This window comes from Oryctolagus cuniculus, chromosome 9 (assembly GCF_964237555.1).
Source record: "Oryctolagus cuniculus chromosome 9, mOryCun1.1, whole genome shotgun sequence".
Classification (NCBI taxonomy): domain Eukaryota; kingdom Metazoa; phylum Chordata; class Mammalia; order Lagomorpha; family Leporidae; genus Oryctolagus; species Oryctolagus cuniculus.
Genome location: NC_091440.1, coordinates 1,016,256 through 1,034,116, shown reverse-complemented (window position 1 = coordinate 1,034,116; position 17,861 = coordinate 1,016,256). Strand labels below are relative to the sequence as shown.

General features: G+C 62.4%; 1 protein-coding gene across 7 annotated transcripts in view; it reads left to right on the top strand.

Annotated features, from left to right (window-relative positions):
• ATP11A (ATPase phospholipid transporting 11A) overlaps positions 1-17,861 on the top strand; it is a 135,294-nt gene that overhangs the window by 77,185 nt on the left and 40,248 nt on the right. For all 7 annotated transcript variants that reach the window (XM_051841715.2, XM_070048369.1, XM_051841714.2 and 4 more), the window contains exons 6-13: positions 1,393-1,521; positions 3,493-3,596; positions 3,988-4,038; positions 7,489-7,553; positions 8,018-8,099; positions 9,108-9,258; positions 10,547-10,744; positions 16,160-16,333. In XM_051841715.2, the coding sequence (XP_051697675.2) occupies positions 1,393-1,521; positions 3,493-3,596; positions 3,988-4,038; positions 7,489-7,553; positions 8,018-8,099; positions 9,108-9,258; positions 10,547-10,744; positions 16,160-16,333 (954 nt within the window). The remainder of the gene's footprint in view (positions 1-1,392; positions 1,522-3,492; positions 3,597-3,987; positions 4,039-7,488; positions 7,554-8,017; positions 8,100-9,107; positions 9,259-10,546; positions 10,745-16,159; positions 16,334-17,861) is intronic.

The window sequence follows — 17,861 nt, the reverse complement described above, 5'->3', positions numbered from 1 at the left end:
CCCGGGCCGCTGTCCATTGGCACATAACCAGGATCTCGCAGCCTCTACCCCTGGGCCGCTGTCCATCGGCACATAACCAGGATCTCACAGCCTCTACCCCCGGGCCGCTGTCCATCGGCACATAACCAGGATCTCACAGCCTCTACCCCCGGGCCGCTGTCCATCGTGGCATAACCAGGATCTCGCAGCCCCTACCCTCAGGCCACTGTCCATCGGCACATAACCAGGATCTCGCAGCCTCTACCCCCGGGCCGCTGTCCATCGTGGCATAACCAGGATCTTGCATGTTCTCCACCCTTTGTCTCAGCACTGTGCTCTTGGTGGCCTTTGCTTAGCCTGGAGCCCAGAGATTTTTCTGCTATGATTTTCTGAAAGTTTTGCATTTTTCTGTTTTACGTGTAAGCTTGTGACTGGTTCTGACTTAGTCTCTGTCCACGGGGTGAGCCTTGGTCAGAGATCACCCCTCTGGACAGCCATTCGCCCCAGCATCCTTCGTTAAATTGGTTTTTGTGCCACCATCAGGTCAGGTCTGTTCTGGGTTCTGACTGCTCAGCTGGTCTGCACCCCAGCCCCACCCGCCCCATGCCGGCAGCTGCCTGGCCAGCCCCCACGGGGATGGACGTCATTCCCACCTGCCTGTGTGATCTCGGCAGTGCCAGCTTCTGCCCCTTCCACGTGCACCCGCGTCTGTGAAGCCCCCTGCTGGGGCTGTGACAGGGCTGTCACTGAGCACAGAGGCCACTTACAGGGGGACCCCTGTGGGTTCAGTGTTCACAGAGATGCGTGTGAGCTGTGCCTCCCGTGTGCTGTACAGGGGCCCCGTGTGCTGTGTGGGCGGAAGCAGGGCATGTGTCCCCAGGAGCCCTGACCAGGCGGTGGGTGTGTGGGGATCTCTTCCCCTCCAAACACACGTCTGTGCACCGTTGGGAGAGGACCCTCCAGTTGTGTCGGAGACGCCCTCCTTGCTGACGGGATCTGGCAGGTGCAAATCAGGGCGGCCTGTGTTGAAACGCTCGCCTGACACACACTGTCAGTTTGAGAACTTCCCGCTGCCGTGCCGTGCACGGGGTCTGGTGGCCGATGTCTGCACGTTGGCAGAGTTCTGAGATGGCTGAGGAAGCACCTTCCGAGGCGTCCTTCCCGCACAGCCACTGGCGTGGACCACTGGGACTCGTGCTGCTTGGTCCTCGGTTCAGGACGCTTGCCCATGGCTTCACTGCAGTGGGCTGTCAGCCCCGCGTTGGCGCCGCCCAGCCCTGGGCAGGTCTGTGCAGGCCCCTTGTCAGACCCACATGCACGGGGCTTCCTGGGCGAGCACCGTGGTGGGCCCTGAATCAGACGGGATGCGTGGAGGCGCGGTTCTCACTGGCGCTCCTGTGGTCTGTGCTGTAGGTGGGGGACATCGTCATGGTCAAGGAGGACGAGACGTTTCCCTGTGACCTGATCTTCCTGTCCAGCAACCGGGCCGACGGCACCTGCCACGTCACCACGGCCAGCTTGGACGGCGAGTCCAGCCACAAGGTACCGTGCCTCACTTCCGGGGTTCCAGCCGTGTCACCCATGCACCTTCACGCGAGGCGTAGCTGTGTGGCCTGAGAGTGTCTGGCTGCAGTGGTTACCATGGAAACCTGGGGAGCAAGGTCTTCCCCACCTTTTACCTGCTGCCCCTCAGGTCTGTGACCTTAGACCACCTTGGGTTACGGCTTGCCTCCCCGGAGCCGAGTCATTTAGGGTCCACGGATTGGTTATTGGAATGCTAACGGCTGGTGTTTCGTGAGTCAGCGTGAGTGTCCCCACCTGCCACACCCAGGTCATACGTGTGTCTTCGGCGAGTGTCTTTTTGTTAGCAGTGTCTTAATGAGGATTTGGAGTTAATTCTTCTGCTCTGTAAGGAGTCCTGAACTGGAAGGTGATGCTGTAGAAGTTATAATTAGCAATCGTAAAAGAAACACATGGCACCACTGGTTTTTAAATTTTTAATTTTTATGAAGTAAAATTTTCCAGGGACGTGATGGACATGAGCAAGGCTGGGGGGCTTCAGCTGTGTCCATGACATTAATTTACAAAGCCACCACTGAGCAGTGAGCGTCCCAGTCCACCCTGGGTTGGGAGCTTTCTCCCCGAAGGCCCCCGAGCTTGCCAGTGTCATGAGTGATTTGTGACGTCACCGCCTGTAGCCCTGTGGGCTTCACATCTCCCGTGTGGCACCTCCCTGTCCCGGGAGAACTCGTGGGCAGCAGCCCTTCTGGGGAGTGGGGGTCCTTGGGTGACTCGGGACCTGTCGTGAGCTGGAGCCTGGGAGGAGGTCAAGGGCCCAGCTGCCCAGGCCTCCGTGGGCAGTGCTGCCCTCAGGACACTGTCCTGTGACCAAAGGCAGCTGGGCAGGCTCAGACACGAGTGATGGGCGCTGTGTGCCTCTAGGTGTGTCCCTCCGTCCGGATGAGGGGGTGGCCGCTGCCCTGGTCCAGGCCAGAGGACAGTGGGATGGGCATGCCTGGACTCCGTTTTCATGGTGTGTTCTCGGCCGTGCTTCTCTGCGCCGGGTTTGGCTCGGGGGACTGGAGTTGTGTGAACCCCGTTCTGAAGGCCAGAGTAGAGTGTGGGAGGGGTCCTGACTGGTCACGCAGCTGTGGGTGCCTTTACCCTCTCCGGACTTCACGTCTGTGATATAGGGCAGGTCTGTCAGGGCTCCAGTGGGGATACGATTAGGGCTCCCCCAAGGTGCTGTGACGCGGTGAGCGCCTGGGTGCTCTGCGTGGTGGTGGTGATGGTGCAGTGGCCACACCCCCCTTGTTCTGGCCCCACACCCACCAAGCCCTGCTCAGGTGCTCCCAGGCTCGCGGTGTCTACAAGGGGCCCCCGGGCAGCAGGGTGAAGGCAGGTGAGCGCCGTGTATGCACACGCCAGCAGCTAAGGGCAAGTGCAGCGGGTGGCCGATTCACAGTACCTGCCCCCGCTGCCGTGACCTGCAGGGCAGTGTGAGAGGACCTGAGGGTGCAGCTCCTGCACCTGAGCTGAGTGGCAGCCGCTGCGATGGGGACAGGTCCAGTGTAGGTTCCAGAGCGCCCGGCGCGGCCGTGCATCCAGGTGGTCTGCAGGGGAAGACTGAGGAGGGAGCGTGAAATCTCCTGGCACCCTGCTGTGCCACGTTACCACCGCCTTGTCCCTGGTGAGCCAGGCCCGTGTGTGAGCAGCCCTACTGTGTGTGTGCTCCCGGGTGAGCCAGGCCCGTGTGTGAGCAGCCCTACTGTGTGTGTTCTCCCTGGGGAGCCAGGCCCATGTGTGAGCAGCCCTACTGTGCGTCTTGTCCCGGGTGAACCAGGCCCGTGTGTGAGCAGCCCTACTGTGCGTCTTGCCCCACATGAGCCAGGCCCATGTGTGAGCAGCCCTACTGTGCACGTGAGCCAGGTTTGTCAGTGAGCACCGCAGTGGAGCCCAGTGCCATGCTGGTGCGGGTGGCAGGGCCACTCTCACGCTCCGTGTCATTTGCAGACTCACTACGCCGTCCAGGACACGAAGGGGTTCCGCACGGAGGAGGAGATCGGGGGGCTGCAGGCTACCATCGAGTGTGAGCAGCCCCAGCCTGACCTCTACAAGTAAGCGGGGTCCTGGGTCGCCTCTCGTGCCAGCCTGGCCTTGTGGTTGTTGGGAGGGCACGCATGTCACTGCTCCCGAACACGCTAGGCCAGGTCAGACATGTGCAGCCTGCAGATGTGCAGCTTTCTGTACACGCGCTCAAAGTGACCGAGAGGAACGAGCCAGGTTTTCTTCAGGTTGCAATCTAAACCGTGGGTAAGGGGCGCCAGCTGAGCCCTGAGCCCAGCCTCTCGGGACAGGAGATCAGCAAGGGGGCGGCAGGCAGCGCGGTGGAGCCCCTGGCTCCCCAGAGCTCACTGCTGCCCTCTGGAGGCGGAGAGGGACATGGCAGAGCGTCCTGTCAGGGACAGGACCACTGGCACTGCCCAGTAACGTGGCTTCCCCCGCCAGGTTTGTCGGCCGCATCAACATCTACAGTGACCTGAGTGACCCCGTGGTGAGGTGAGTGCTCGGGGGACACGCCTGGCCTGCAGTCCTGCGTGGGTGAGAGTCCCCACGTCCTGCCCGGACTGAGTCCAGTGCTGCTGCAGGGTGCAGTGCCCCCTTCTCTGGTTTCTGTTGAGCTCATGTGTGCACACACTGGCAAGGTACTGGTGCTGGGGACAAGCGTGCGACTCCCAGGCCGGGGCGCAGGGGCCTCAGCACCACTCCCAGGTCAAGTGCCGGATGCAGCCCCAGCCCCAGAACCCGTCCTTTGTCCTCTGCGCACCGAGATGCACGCGGCTCTGACAGCCAAAGACTGCTAATGCAGGGGCCTTCCTTCTGGAATGTGTTACTCTCCATCACGCCCAGGCCCTGTCTCGGGTCAGGCCCAGCTGGGGGGTGGGAGCCGCTGGGTGACCAGGCGACGACGGGCAGCTCACAGCCAGGAGTTCCCCGTCCTCTACCACCACGGCTCAGCGGCTGGTCGCACAGTGAGCATGGAACCCTGCTCAGGCCGTGGCACAGGACTGGGCTGTCCACCCCTGCCCCTGCAGACCCACACTCGGGCTGTGGTACAGGACACAGCTCTCCACCCCTGCCCCTGCAGACCCACTCAGGCCGTGGCACAGGACTGGGCTGTCCACCCCGCCTCTGCAGACCCACTCAGGCCGTGGTACAGAACGAGGCTGTCCACTCCTGCCCCTGCAGAGCTGCCTGTGGGCTGTGGTACAGGACGGGGCTATCCACCCCTGCCCCTGCAGAGCCACACTCAGGCTGTGGTACAGGACAGGGCTGTCCACTCCTGCCCCTGCAGAGCTGCCTGTGGGCTGTGGCGGCCTCCTGGCCCGGGGAGGTTGTGCCGTGTCTCGAGTCAGGACCAGCACTGTTTGCTGGTGGAGGTTTGTCGCGAGATGCAGGCCTCCGCACACTGCACTGCTTGGAGCAGCAGCCGTCTCCGATGACTGCTGTGAGCTTGGGGCGCTTGCCAGGGCTGGGGACGACTGCCGAGTGAACGGTGCCCAGAATCTGGGTCCCCGGGGCTCAGCTCCTGGAGGGGAGACGCCAAGCGCTCGTCAGCTGTTTCCACCCTCACCGCCCCGCACAGGTCAGCGGTCCCTCTCCCGACTTACAGGGTGTTGCCTGCTTCTCCTGGCAACGTCCCGCAGGCAGAGCCCAGGCCCCAATGCGAGTCGCGCGTCTGAGTGACAGGCGTAGGTTCCTGGCGTGGCGGGTGCCGGTGCGCATCTGCAGTCTCGGGGCGTCGCACTCGTTGTGTCTGGAAGGCGGGTGCTGCCCCTGGGTTGGATGCTAGCCCTGGCGTTGCCTGCAGGATTGATGGCACTCACCGGAACTGGCCTCAGGGTTTAAAGGTGCTTGTCAGTCTGTGGTGAGAGAGATGCGGTGAGAACTCTGAGGGTGTTTGTGTGCCCTCCTGCCCTTTCAGAGTAAACTGAGCCTTAGACTTCCCAGAGACCTGTTTGAGAGTTGTGGGGAGTGTGTGCGCGTGTGTGCGCATATCTGAGCCTGCATCTTGTGAGGATGTTTGTGTGCAAGCTTCTGCATGTGTGTGAGCGTGTGTGTGTGAGCGTGTGTGTGTGAGCGTGTGCGTGCATGTGTGTGCATCTTATGAGTATGCATGTGTGCGTGCAAGCTTCTGCATGTGTGTGAGCATGTGCGTGCGTATGTGTGCATCTTATGAGTATATGCATGTGTGCGTGCAAGCTTCTGCATGTGTGTGAGCCTGTGTGTGTGAGCGTGTGTGTGCGTATGTGTGCATCTTATGAGTATGCATGTGTGCGTGCAAGCTTCTGCATGTGTGTGAGCGTGTGCGTGCGTATGTGTGCATCTTATGAGTATATGCATGTGTGCATGCAAGCTTCTGCATGTGTGTGAGCCTGTGTGAGCATGTGCATGCGTATGTGTGCATCTTATGAGTATGCATGTGTGCGTGCAAGCTTCTGCATGTGTGTGAGCCTGTGTGTGTGAGCGTGCATCTTATGAGTATGCATGTGTGTGTGCAAGCTTCTGCATGTGTGTGAGCGTGTGCATGTGAGCGTGTGCGAGCGTATGTGTGCATCTTGTGAGTATGCATGTGTGTGCAAGCTTCTGCATGTGTGAGCGTGTGCATGTGTGAGCATGTGTATGTGAGCATGTGTGCATCTTGTATGTGCATTGCGCTTTTACATGCGTGTGAACGTGTGCATGTGAACATATGCGTATGTGTGCATGCTCCTGTATGTGAGCATTACATTGCATGGCCATGTGTGTGCATATATGTGAACATGTGTATAAATGCACATGCGGGCACTTGTGAGCATGTGCATGTCTCTGTGGGAATGTACATGCATGTGCAATATGCATGTGTGTGAACATGTGTGTGCGCATGCATGTGTACGATGTGCGTGTGTGAGAGCATGTGTGTGAACATGTACAGGTGTGCATAGTGTGGGCATGTATGAATGTGTGCATGCGTATGATCATGTGCATGTGTGAGAGTGTGTGTGAGAGCGTGTGTGTTAGCGACACACCAACAGGACCTGACAGCCCCATGCAGTGGAGGGCGCTGCGTGGTTAGCGACTGTTGGCTGAGACAGTGAGTGAGGTTGAGGCCCCGGGCCAGCTCTCGCCTGCAGCGTGGCCCCTGTCCCCACCCGTAGCCGGTGACCTGCGCTGCATGGACTGGAGGCAGTGGGCACCTTCCTGATCTCTGACGGGCAGAGGTGGTAAAAGGGGCGCGGGGAGAAGCAAAGAGCAGATGCCTTCAGCCCCACCCCCGCCATCACGCCCCGCGGGGTGACCAGCCCGAGGTTGCCTGAATTCCGCTTCTGGCCCCTTCCCTGCGAGGAAGTGAGCATTGAGCCGCGTTGATTCCACCAATGGGGACTGAGGCCTGTGCCCGTGGGGCTGGGGGCTCCGTGCTTGCTACAAGGAGGGCATTTCCGTTCCCCTGTATCGCTGCTTCCCGAGGGAGCCAGGCCCGGGGGTTCCAGGCGTGTGGGTCATGTGTCTTCAGAGATGCCCCGTGTGTTTAATACCGCATCCCACGCCCAGCCTCCTCCTCCAAACAGGGGTGCCGTAAATGAGGCTCCTGAGCCCCTGGAGAGCCCAATGGGTCACACATGTGCCACTTGGGCCTTCCAGAACATTCTTCACCCCGGGGTGCTGAGCCCTGCCGCTGGGCTCCCCACTTGGAAGGGCTGGGAGACGTTTCTGGGAATGTGGCTGACACGATTAGACCCGGTCGGTGGGTCTGGGCGGGACGGGGACCCTGCGTTCCTAGCAGGCATGTTCCAGGGAGCAGGCGCCCCACGGCTGCCGGGGGCCTCTGGGAACTTGGGTAAGCTGCGTCTGAGACGCCTGCACCGAGCCCCTCCCTGCCCAGCGAGACCCGCACGCTGAGGGCACCCGCGTCCTCTGCGTCTCGCCGCCCTCTGCTGCTGCTCCTGACCCCGCCCTGCGTCTCCACAGGCCGCTGGGGTCCGAAAACCTGCTTCTGAGAGGAGCCACGCTGAAGAACACCGAGAAAATCTTTGGTAAGTATCGTGACGGGTGAGTAGTTACCCACAGCTTCTGAAGCTGCCGTGCTCCCAGCTCAGGTGCGGCGGGGTGGCCTGAGCGAGAGCGCTGCCTCGGGCTGCGGCGCAGCCGTGCCCCACGCAGAAACATCCACTGTGCCCACGAGGACTCGCTCAGCGTGTGCAGTTCATTGCTCGTCTCCCCCGGCCTTGTTTCTCACACCTGAATTTAAATGAGGCAGCACGTGTGCTGGCTTCCTGTCCCTCGCTGTCAGCGAGCCCAGCGTGGGAAACAGAGGAAGTGGCCCAGCAGCCTCCGGTGTGCAGGCCCCAGCTGGGGGCCCTGGAGCCGTCCGCGTGCCGGTTGACGTTAGAAATCGGGTTGCCTTGTCCAAGCGCCCCCTCCCGCAGCGCTCGGAGGGCCTGCCCGGGCCAGGCAGCCGCGCCTGCACCGCTCACGGCGCTCGCCTTCTGCCCTGCAGGAGTTGCTATTTATACCGGCATGGAGACCAAGATGGCTTTGAACTACCAGTCCAAGTCCCAGAAGAGATCTGCAGTGGAGAAGTAAGGCTCACGGCCCCGTGGTCGGCATGGGGAAAAACCTGGGACTCAAACTGCTGCTCTCCACCAGGGACGCCAGAGCGTCCCCTTGGCCTTGGAGCCGCCCCCCCCCCCCCGGCCATGGTGTCTCAGGGGCGGGCCCCGGGCTGTGGTGTCTCAGGTGCTGGGCTCCAGGGGCGGCCCTGGGCTGTGTGGGAGGTGACAGGCCCCAACGCATCTGGAGGCCTCCCACTGTCCTGGTTCCCAAGGGTGGCAGGTGCCCAGGGGTCAGCCTCGGGTCGTTTAGCTCTGGGACTCTTTGGCAGGCGCCTGTCTTCTGGCCTGGTTCCACCAGGGAAGGTGTTAGCAGAAACGTCTTCCCGATGGTGTGTCAGGACAAGGGTGGAATTTGTAAGGAATGTGGCCTGGGCCCTTTTTCCGAGTGGTTTCCGGAGCACTTAATGAAGAGCTGGGTCCACGGCCTCCCAGGACTCACCGGGCACGTCCTGCCTGCTGCTCACAAGCTGAGCAGGAAACATGGTCACGGACCTCAGGCCAGCTGGGGCCGGGTCCGCTGTGACAGGAGAGATTCAGTCAAGGAAGCCGTATTCCCACGCATCCACAGAGAGCCAGACCTGTCTGTGAGACCCGCTGAGACCCTGGCCCCTGCCGAGGGCCCCTCCCACACAGAGCACCGCTTCTCCCCGACACTGGGCCAGGACTCTGGGCTGGTGCTGGGCGGTAGGAGAAATTGATTCCTGGGTGTTCGCAACCTGGGGACCCCAGCCGTCAGACAGCCCTCCCAGCACTTGGCTCTGTCCCCCGCAGCCTCCCCAGTGGCAAGCAGAGGCCACGCGTGAACACGGACACACGTGATCTTGTGTCGGCATGCTTACCGTGCCAGGTCGGGCCCTGCTTCCAAGCGTGTCCCGTTCTGTTCGTTCTGCTGCCTCCCAGCACGGGGAGGAAGGGCCCGGGGGCTGCGCGTTGTGGGGGCAGTGGCGCGGTCTCGCAGCTGCCCTCTCGTTGCAGATCCATGAACGTGTTCCTCATCGTGTACCTGTGCATCCTCGTCAGCAAAGCGCTCGTCAACACCGTGCTGAAGTACGTGTGGCAGAGCGAGCCCTCCCGAGACGAGCCGTGGTACAATCAGAAAACCCAGTCGGAGCGACAGAGGAACCTGGTACGGAGATCAGCGGCTGTGGCAGCGCGGGCCGGGCCGTCGTGGGGGCGGGTCAGGGAATCGTGGAAGGGGAGCTTGCTTGATGGACGCTCTGTGAAACCAGAGCGTGTGCTGGCACCCAGAGTGTCCGTGGGCCAGGCTGCACCCTGGCGCACCTGCACGTGCGCACTCCTGTGGGAAGTCGGAGTGGTGCCCTCACACCTGCACGTGCGCACTCCTGTGGGAAGTCGGAGTGGTGCCCTCACACCTGTGGTGTCCACAACACCCAGCACAGCACCCTGTTTGCAAGGTGCCGTAAATGCTTTAACGACTGGAATCATGGGTGCACACTCGTGATACGTTCAGGGGAGAAAAGGGCCGGCTCTCAGTCCAGAGCTGGGCTGGGGCAAACCCAGACTCGTGTGCAGACGCGGTCCCCTGTGCCAACTTGGACCCTTGCCTGTGGGCCCAGAGCAGGGCCGTGTACAAGCCCAGTCCCCTGTGCCAACCCAGACTCGTGTGCAGACGCGTCCCCTGTGCCAACTCGGACCCTTCCTTGTGAGCCCAGAGCAGGGCCGTGTACAAGCCCAGTCCCCTGTGCCAACTCGGACCCTCGCCTGTGGGCCCAGAGTAGGGCCGTGGACAAGCCCAGTCCCGTGTGCCAACCCAGACTCGTGTGCAGACGTGTCCCCTGTGCCAACTCGGACCCTTGCCTGTGAGCAGAGCAGGGCCGTGGACAAGCCCAGTCCCCTGTGCCAACCCAGACTCGTGTGCAGACGCGGTCCCCTGTGCAAACTCGGACCCTCGCCTGTGAGCAGAGCAGGGCCGTGGACAAGCCCAGTCCCCTGTGCCAACCCAGACTCGTGTGCAGACGCGGTCCCCTGTGCCAACTCGGACCCTTGCCTGTGAGCAGAGCAGGGCCGTGGACAAGCCCAGTCCCCTGTGCAAACCCAGACTCGTGTGCGGACGCGGTCCCCTGTGCGAACTCGGACCCTCGCCTGTGGGCCCAGACAGAGCAGGCCTTTGTGCCAACCCAGACCCTGGTCCCAAAGCTTTGCTCTCTGAAGTCTCTCCCTCAAATGGCACAGCTTCAAAGATGAAAACGGAACCACAGAGGAGTCGTTTCTGCCGAGCTTGCTGTGAGCGTCTGCTGGTGCTCTCTGTCAGCTTGGTAACGCGGCAGTCACAGGGAAGGAATCCTGAGAGGCATGTGCCGTGTGCTGTCGCGTGCGTGACTGTCTCCCCGTGCCCTTGGGAGCTGGCGCGCTCTGTGCTGGGCTCTGCCTGCAGCTGCTCCCCTCTGTCCCAGTTCCTCAGGGCCTTCACCGACTTCCTGGCCTTCATGGTCCTCTTCAACTACATCATCCCGGTGTCCATGTACGTCACGGTGGAGATGCAGAAGTTCCTTGGCTCGTACTTCATCACCTGGGACGAGGACATGTTCGACGCGGAGACGGGGGAGGGGCCCCTGGTGAACACGTCTGATCTCAACGAAGAGCTGGGCCAGGTCTGTACCTCCTGGGGCTCTCTGTGCCACCTGCAGTGTGCCAGGTGGGGATGCCTGCGCCACCTGCTGTGTGCCAGGTGGGGACGCCTGCGCCACCTGCTGTGTGCCAGGTGGGGACACTGCACATGTGTGCCACCTGCTGTGTGCCTGGTGGGGACACTGTGCCTGTGCCACCTGCTGTGTGCCAGGTGGGGACGCTGTGCCACCTGCTGTGTGCCAGGTGGGGACGCCTGCGCCACCCGCTGTGTGCCAGGTGGGGACGCCTGTGCCACCCGCTGTGTGCCAGGTGGGGACACTGCACGTGTGCCACCTGCTGTGTGCCAGGTGGGGACGCCTGCGCCACCCGCTGTGTGCCAGGTGGGGACGCCTGTGCCACCCGCTGTGTGCCAGGTGGGGACACTGCACGTGTGCCACCTGCTGTGTGCCAGGTGGGGACACTGTGCATTTGCCACCTGCTGTGTGCCTGGTGGGGACACTGTGCCTGTGCCACCTGCTGTGTGCCAGGTGGGGACACTGCGCGTGTGCCACCTGCTGTGTGCCTGGTGGGGAGACTGTGTGTGCCACCCGCTGTATGCCAGGTGGGGACGCCTGCGCCACCCCGCTGTGTGCCAGGTGGGGACGCTGTGCCACCTGCTGTGTGCCTGGTGGGGACACTGCGCGTGTGCCACCTGCTGTGTGCCAGGTGGGGATGCCTGCGCCACCTGCTGAGTGCCAAGTGGGGACGCCTGCGCCACCCTGCTGTGTGCCAGGTGGAGACGCTGTGCCCGAGCAGGGCTGTGCTGGTGTCACCTGAGCGAATCCCTGCGTCGGGCACACAGGACACAGGGCTGTCCGAGCTTCCTGCACACGGCAGCCGGCAGTGCCTTTTCAGTTCTGAAGTGGATCGCATCAACTGGGGCATGGAACCCTGCGTTGTCTAGGGGGAGCTTGTGCTTCGGTGGCGTGGAGGCCGTGCTGGTGGGGTAAAGTGGGGGCGCCGTCCTGGGCCCCCGTGTGTGGCGTGGCTGTGAGGAGGTGCACGCCAAGACTTCCGCGAGTGCTGCAAGGTGTCCAGAACCCTCGTGCAGGTCCTGCTCTGCAGTGACGACGGCGTGCACGCTGCAGGTGGCCTCGTCCTGGTCTGTGAAACGGCACGATGGCCGTGCAGACTGAGACGGCGCACGCCAGGTCCCTAGCCCCTCCTCACCTCCACCAGGCCAGAGGCAGAGCCCGCCCGTGCCCAGCCCCGCTGCTGAGGAGGGGCTGAGCCCTTGGCTCCCCCAGCCCTCGGGGCCTTCCTGCCGTGCCTCGGGCCAACCCTCGCTAGCCTTTATTTGCAAGAAGAGCCATTTCACAAGTGGTCATTTCTTAGCTTTTCCTTAAAGGGAGGGATTTTGAGGTTTATTTCTAGAGGACCGTGTGGACTGGTGGCTAGACACTGCTCTGTCATTGTCCCAGGTCCATGTTGTGAACAGCCAGGTGGGCCCGGGTGGACGAAGAGGCCTTTACTCGCCTCCAGTGAAGGGCATTTGCTGATGAGTTTGGCTTCTGATTGCATTCTAGCATATTCCACACGCCTTGTGGTGGTTTCTTAGCCTCTCTAGATCTGGAAAAGGCATTTGACAATTCCACATCCTTTCCCCAGTAAAAGAAAAAATGAACTTAACCAGTTAGATGCAGAAGGAGCAAACCTCAACAGCAGGAGACGCACGACACCAGTGATGGTGTCTTACCCATTGAGAAAACGGAACGCCTTCTCTAAAACCAGGAAAGGGCCGGGGGTGCACCCCCCAGCAGCTGGCAGGCACCAGGAAGAAGTAAAAGGCGTCCGCATCGGACAGGGAGGTATAACAGTGTCCCCTGTCGCTCATGACGTGATCACAAAGACAGAATACCCGAGGACTCGAAAAATGTCGGAGCTGCTGGACAGTGGAGGGAGCTGGCAGGATACAGGATCAGGGCGTCCACAGACACAGTGCCGTCAGAGGCCTCCGCTGCGCGTCTGCTGGCGCGAGCAGCGGCCCCGAGGGCCTCTGTTGGAGAACCAGTGTGCTGCCCCGCCTCCGCTTCCACGGCTGAGAAGCCGGGTGGAGTGTGGCGGAGGCGGGGCTCTGAGTGCGTGCCGAGGTGTCAGTGGGGGTCGCCCAGGTCCCGGCCTGTGTCTGGGCCAGGTCTGTTCTCACCCGTCCTCGCTGTGACTCAGGGGGTCCTGGGCTCTGTGGGAGGAGGGGCGGGTGGGCAGGTGCGCTCTGATGTAGCTGCGACCCTCCCCAGACCGCCCTCCAAAGAGGACGAGCAGGCACTCAGGCTACGGGCGTTGGGCCTGATCACCTGTTTCCAGGAGAGCAGTGCTGTGTGCTTGTAATCCATTGCCACAGGAGTCTGAGGACAGCTCCTGCACGGCCCAGGGGGAGGGCACAGGCTGGGACGCCCCCTGACCGTCTGAGGACAGCTCCTGCACGGCCCAGGAGGGAGGGGGCACAGGCTGGGACGCCCCCTGGCCGTCTGAGGACAGCTCCTGCATGGCCCAGGGGGAGGGCACAGGCTGGGACGCCCCCTGGCCGTCTGAGGACAGCTCCTGCACGGCCCAGGAGGGAGGGGGCACAGGCTGGGACGCCCCCTGGCCGTCTGAGGACAGCTCCTGCACGGCCCAGGAGGGAGGGGGCACAGGCTGGGACGCCCCCTGGCCGTCTGAGGACAGCTCCTGCACGGCCCAGGAGGGAGGGCACAGGCTGGGACGCCCCCTGGCCGTCTGAGGACAGCTCCTGCACGGCCCAGGAGGGAGGGCACAGGCTGGGATGCCCCCTGACCGTCTGAGGACAGCTCCTGCACGGCCCAGGAGGGAGGGCACAGGCTGGGATGCCCCCTGACCGTCTGAGGACAGCTCCTGCACGGCCCAGGGGGAGGGCACAGGCTGGGACGCCCCCTGACCGTCTGAGGACAGCTCCTGCACGGCCCAGGAGGGAGGGCACAGGCTGGGACGCCCCCTGACCGTCTGAGGACAGCTCCTGCACGGCCCAGGAGGGAGGGGGCACAGGCTGGGACGCCCCCTGGCCGTCTGAGGACAGCTCCTGCACGGCCCAGGAGGGAGGGCACAGGCTGGGATGCCCCCTGACCGTCTGAGGACAGCTCCTGCACGGCCCAGGAGGGAGGGCACAGGCTGGGATGCCCCCTGACCATCTGAGGACAGCTCCTGCACGGCCCAGGGGGAGGGCACAGGCTGGGACGCCCCCTGACCGTCTGAGGACAGCTCCTGCACGGCCCAGGGGGAGGGCACAGGCTGGGATGGGACGCCCGCCTGACTGAGAACAGCTCCTGTGCGGCCCGGGGAGGGGGCACAGGCTGGGACGCCCCCTGACTGTCTGAGGACAGCTCCTGCACGGCCCAGGAGGGAGGGCACAGGCTGGGACGCCCCCTGGCCGTCTGAGGACAGCTCCTGCACGGCCCAGGGGGAGGGCACAGGCTGGGACGCCCCCTGGCTGTCTGAGGACAGCTCCTGCACGGCCCAGGGGGAGGGCACAGGCTGGGACGCCCCCTGGCCGTCTGAGGACAGCTCCTGCACGGCCCAGGAGGGAGGGGGCACAGGCTGGGACGCCCCCTGGCCGTCTGAGGACAGCTCCTGCACGGCCCAGGAGGGAGGGGGCACAGGCTGGGACGCCCCCTGGCCGTCTGAGGACAGCTCCTGCACGGCCCAGGAGGGAGGGCACAGGCTGGGACGCCCCCTGGCCGTCTGAGGACAGCTCCTGCACGGCCCAGGAGGGAGGGCACAGGCTGGGATGCCCCCTGACCGTCTGAGGACAGCTCCTGCACGGGCCAGGAGGGAGGGCACAGGCTGGGATGCCCCCTGACCGTCTGAGGACAGCTCCTGCACGGCCCAGGGGGAGGGCACAGGCTGGGACGCCCCCTGACCGTCTGAGGACAGCTCCTGCACGGCCCAGGAGGGAGGGCACAGGCTGGGACGCCCCCTGACCGTCTGAGGACAGCTCCTGCACGGCCCAGGAGGGAGGGGGCACAGGCTGGGACGCCCCCTGGCCGTCTGAGGACAGCTCCTGCACGGCCCAGGAGGGAGGGCACAGGCTGGGATGCCCCCTGACCGTCTGAGGACAGCTCCTGCACGGCCCAGGAGGGAGGGCACAGGCTGGGATGCCCCCTGACCATCTGAGGACAGCTCCTGCACGGCCCAGGGGGAGGGCACAGGCTGGGACGCCCCCTGACCGTCTGAGGACAGCTCCTGCACGGCCCAGGGGGAGGGCACAGGCTGGGATGGGACGCCCGCCTGACTGAGAACAGCTCCTGTGCGGCCCGGGGAGGGGGCACAGGCTGGGACGCCCCCTGACTGTCTGAGGACAGCTCCTGCACGGCCCAGGAGGGAGGGCACAGGCTGGGACGCCCCCTGGCTGTCTGAGGACAGCTCCTGCACGGCCCAGGGGGAGGGCACAGGCTGGGATGCCCCCTGGCCGTCTGAGGACAGCTGCTGTGCGGCCCAGGGAGAGGGCACAGGCTGGGACGCCCGCCTGGCCGTCGCAGCTCCCTTCTGCATCACCCTACACCTCCTTCCGACTCCACCTCCTGCTCACCTTCCTGACCTGGGGCTGGGTGTCAGATCAAGGGAACCACCCTGTGCCCTGTCCAGGAAGTCGCGACCACACGCTCAGCTGGACAGGACCCCGAGTTCACGGCTCCCTTTAGATTATTCACAATGAAGGCCTAACCTGGACGTTTCTCCAAATTTGGACCTTAAAACTCCTTATCTTTTTTTTTTTTTTTTTTTTTTTTGACAGGCAGAGTGGACAGTGAGAGAGAGAGACAGAGAGAAAGGTCTTCCTTTGCCGTTGGTTCACCCTCCAATGGCCGCCGCGGTCGGCGCGCTGCGGCCGGCGCACTGCGCTGATCCGATGGCAGGAGCCAGGAGCCAGGTGCTTTTCCTGGTCTCCCATGGGGTGCAGGGCCCAAGCACCTGGGCCATCCTCCACTGCACTCCCTGGCCACAGCAGAGGGCTGGCCTGGAAGAGGGGCAACCGGGACAGAATCCGGCGCCCCGACCGGGACTAGAACCCGGTGTGCCGGCGCCGCTAGGCGGAGGATTAGCCTAGTGAGCCGCGGCGCCGGCCTAAAACTCCTTATCTTTAATACATCTCAGAGTCTGTCCTTTGAGTTCTGTCAACCTCATGTCAACACTCCTTCCAGGGAGTTCTAGCCTCGACCTTGTGTTGTGAAATACGGTGCAGGGCTGCCCCTCACACCGTCTGTCTAAGCAGGTGAAGCCCCGGCTCCCTCCGAGGGGTGCCCCTGGGAGGAGAAGAGTCGCCCCGCTGGGAGCAGAGCCCCGCCCACTCCAAGTCCCTTGGAGCAGGGATGTGGTGGCCACCGCTGGCCTGCAGCCTGGGGAAGCCGCAGCGCTCTGCCCGCAGCCTCAGCGGTGTGTGCCGCCCACAGGTGGAGTACGTCTTCACAGACAAGACCGGCACGCTCACGGAGAACAACATGGAGTTCAAGGAGTGCTGCATCGAGGGCCACGTCTATGTGCCCCACGTCATCTGCAACGGGCAGGTGCTTCCTGACTCCTCGGGCATCGACATGATCGACTCTTCCCCCAGTGTCAGCGGCCGGGTAAGTGGCCGCCCCCCGAGGGGGAGTGTGAGCTTGGGCTGCGCTGCCCGAGGACGTGTGTGAGGTTCGTTCACAGACAGAACGTGCCTGCAGCTGTTCGGGGTGTCCAGACAGGCGGGCACCTCGGTGGGCTTCGCTGAGAGCCGAGTCAGCTGCCAGAGACGCACTGTCCCCTCAGAGAGGGACTGGTCACTGAGGCTCACGTTAGAATCAACCCAAGAAGTCTGGACCAGCAGGGCAGAGGCTGCTGAGCAGAGTGAGTGTACACCGTGTGTGTGCAAGCACAGCCAGCTCATGCACACACGGGAATGCACGTAAGACACACACATGTGCACTGAGCAGAGGGTACTCCATGAGTGTGCAAGCATGTTCAGCTCATGTGCACACATGGAGTGCACGTAAGACATACACGTGCACTGAGCAGAGGGTACTCCATGTGTGTGCAAGCATGTTCAGCTCATGTGTGCACACATGGAGTGCGCATAAGACATACACGTGTGCACTGAGCAGAGGGTACACCATGTGTATGCAAGCATGTTCAGCTCATGTGTGCACACATGGAGTGCACATAAGACATACACGTGTGCACTGAGCAGAGTGTACACTGTGTGTGTGCAAGCACAGCCAGCTCATGCATACACGGGAGTGCACATAAGACATACACGTGTGCACTGAGCAGAGGGTATGCCATGTGTGTGCAAGCATGTTCAGCTCATGTGCACACATGGAGTGTACATAAGACATACACGTGCACTGAGCAGAGGGTACTCCATGTGTGTGCAAGCATGTTCAGCTCATGTGCACACATGGAGTGCACGTAAGACATACACGTGTGCACTGAGCAGAGGGTATGCCATGTGTGTGCAAGCATGTTCAGCTCACGTGTGCACACATGGAGTGCATGTAAGACATACACGTGTGCACTGAGCAGGGTGTACACCATGTGTGTGCAAGCACATCCAGCTCATGAACACATGGAGTGCACATAAGACACACATGTGCACTGAGCAGAGTGAGTATACACCATGTGTGTGCAAGCACATCCAGCTCATGCACACACGAGAGTGCATGTAAGACACACATGTGCACTGAGGAGAGTATACACCATGTGTGTGCAAGCATGTTCAGCTCATGAACACATGGAGTGCACATAAGACATACACGTGTGCACTGAGCAGAGTGTACACTGTGCAAGCACAGCCAGCCCATGTACACATGGGAGTGCACGTAAGACACACACATGCACATGTGTGCTGAGCAGAGTGAGTGCACACTGTGTGCAAACACATTCAACTCATGCACACACATGCACATGTGCACACACATGCACACACATTTGCCCGAGTGAGCACAGGCACATACATCAGAACACACACATGCACACAGTACACACACACACACACACATCTGAGCGTTCTTGCACCCTCCGGAACGGCAGGCCTGGGGTGATAGCTCCTGCCTGAGAGTTGTTTGCAGAACAGCCTCTTGTCAGAAGCCCTGGGTATGCGGCAGGTGCTCTGCAAGCCGC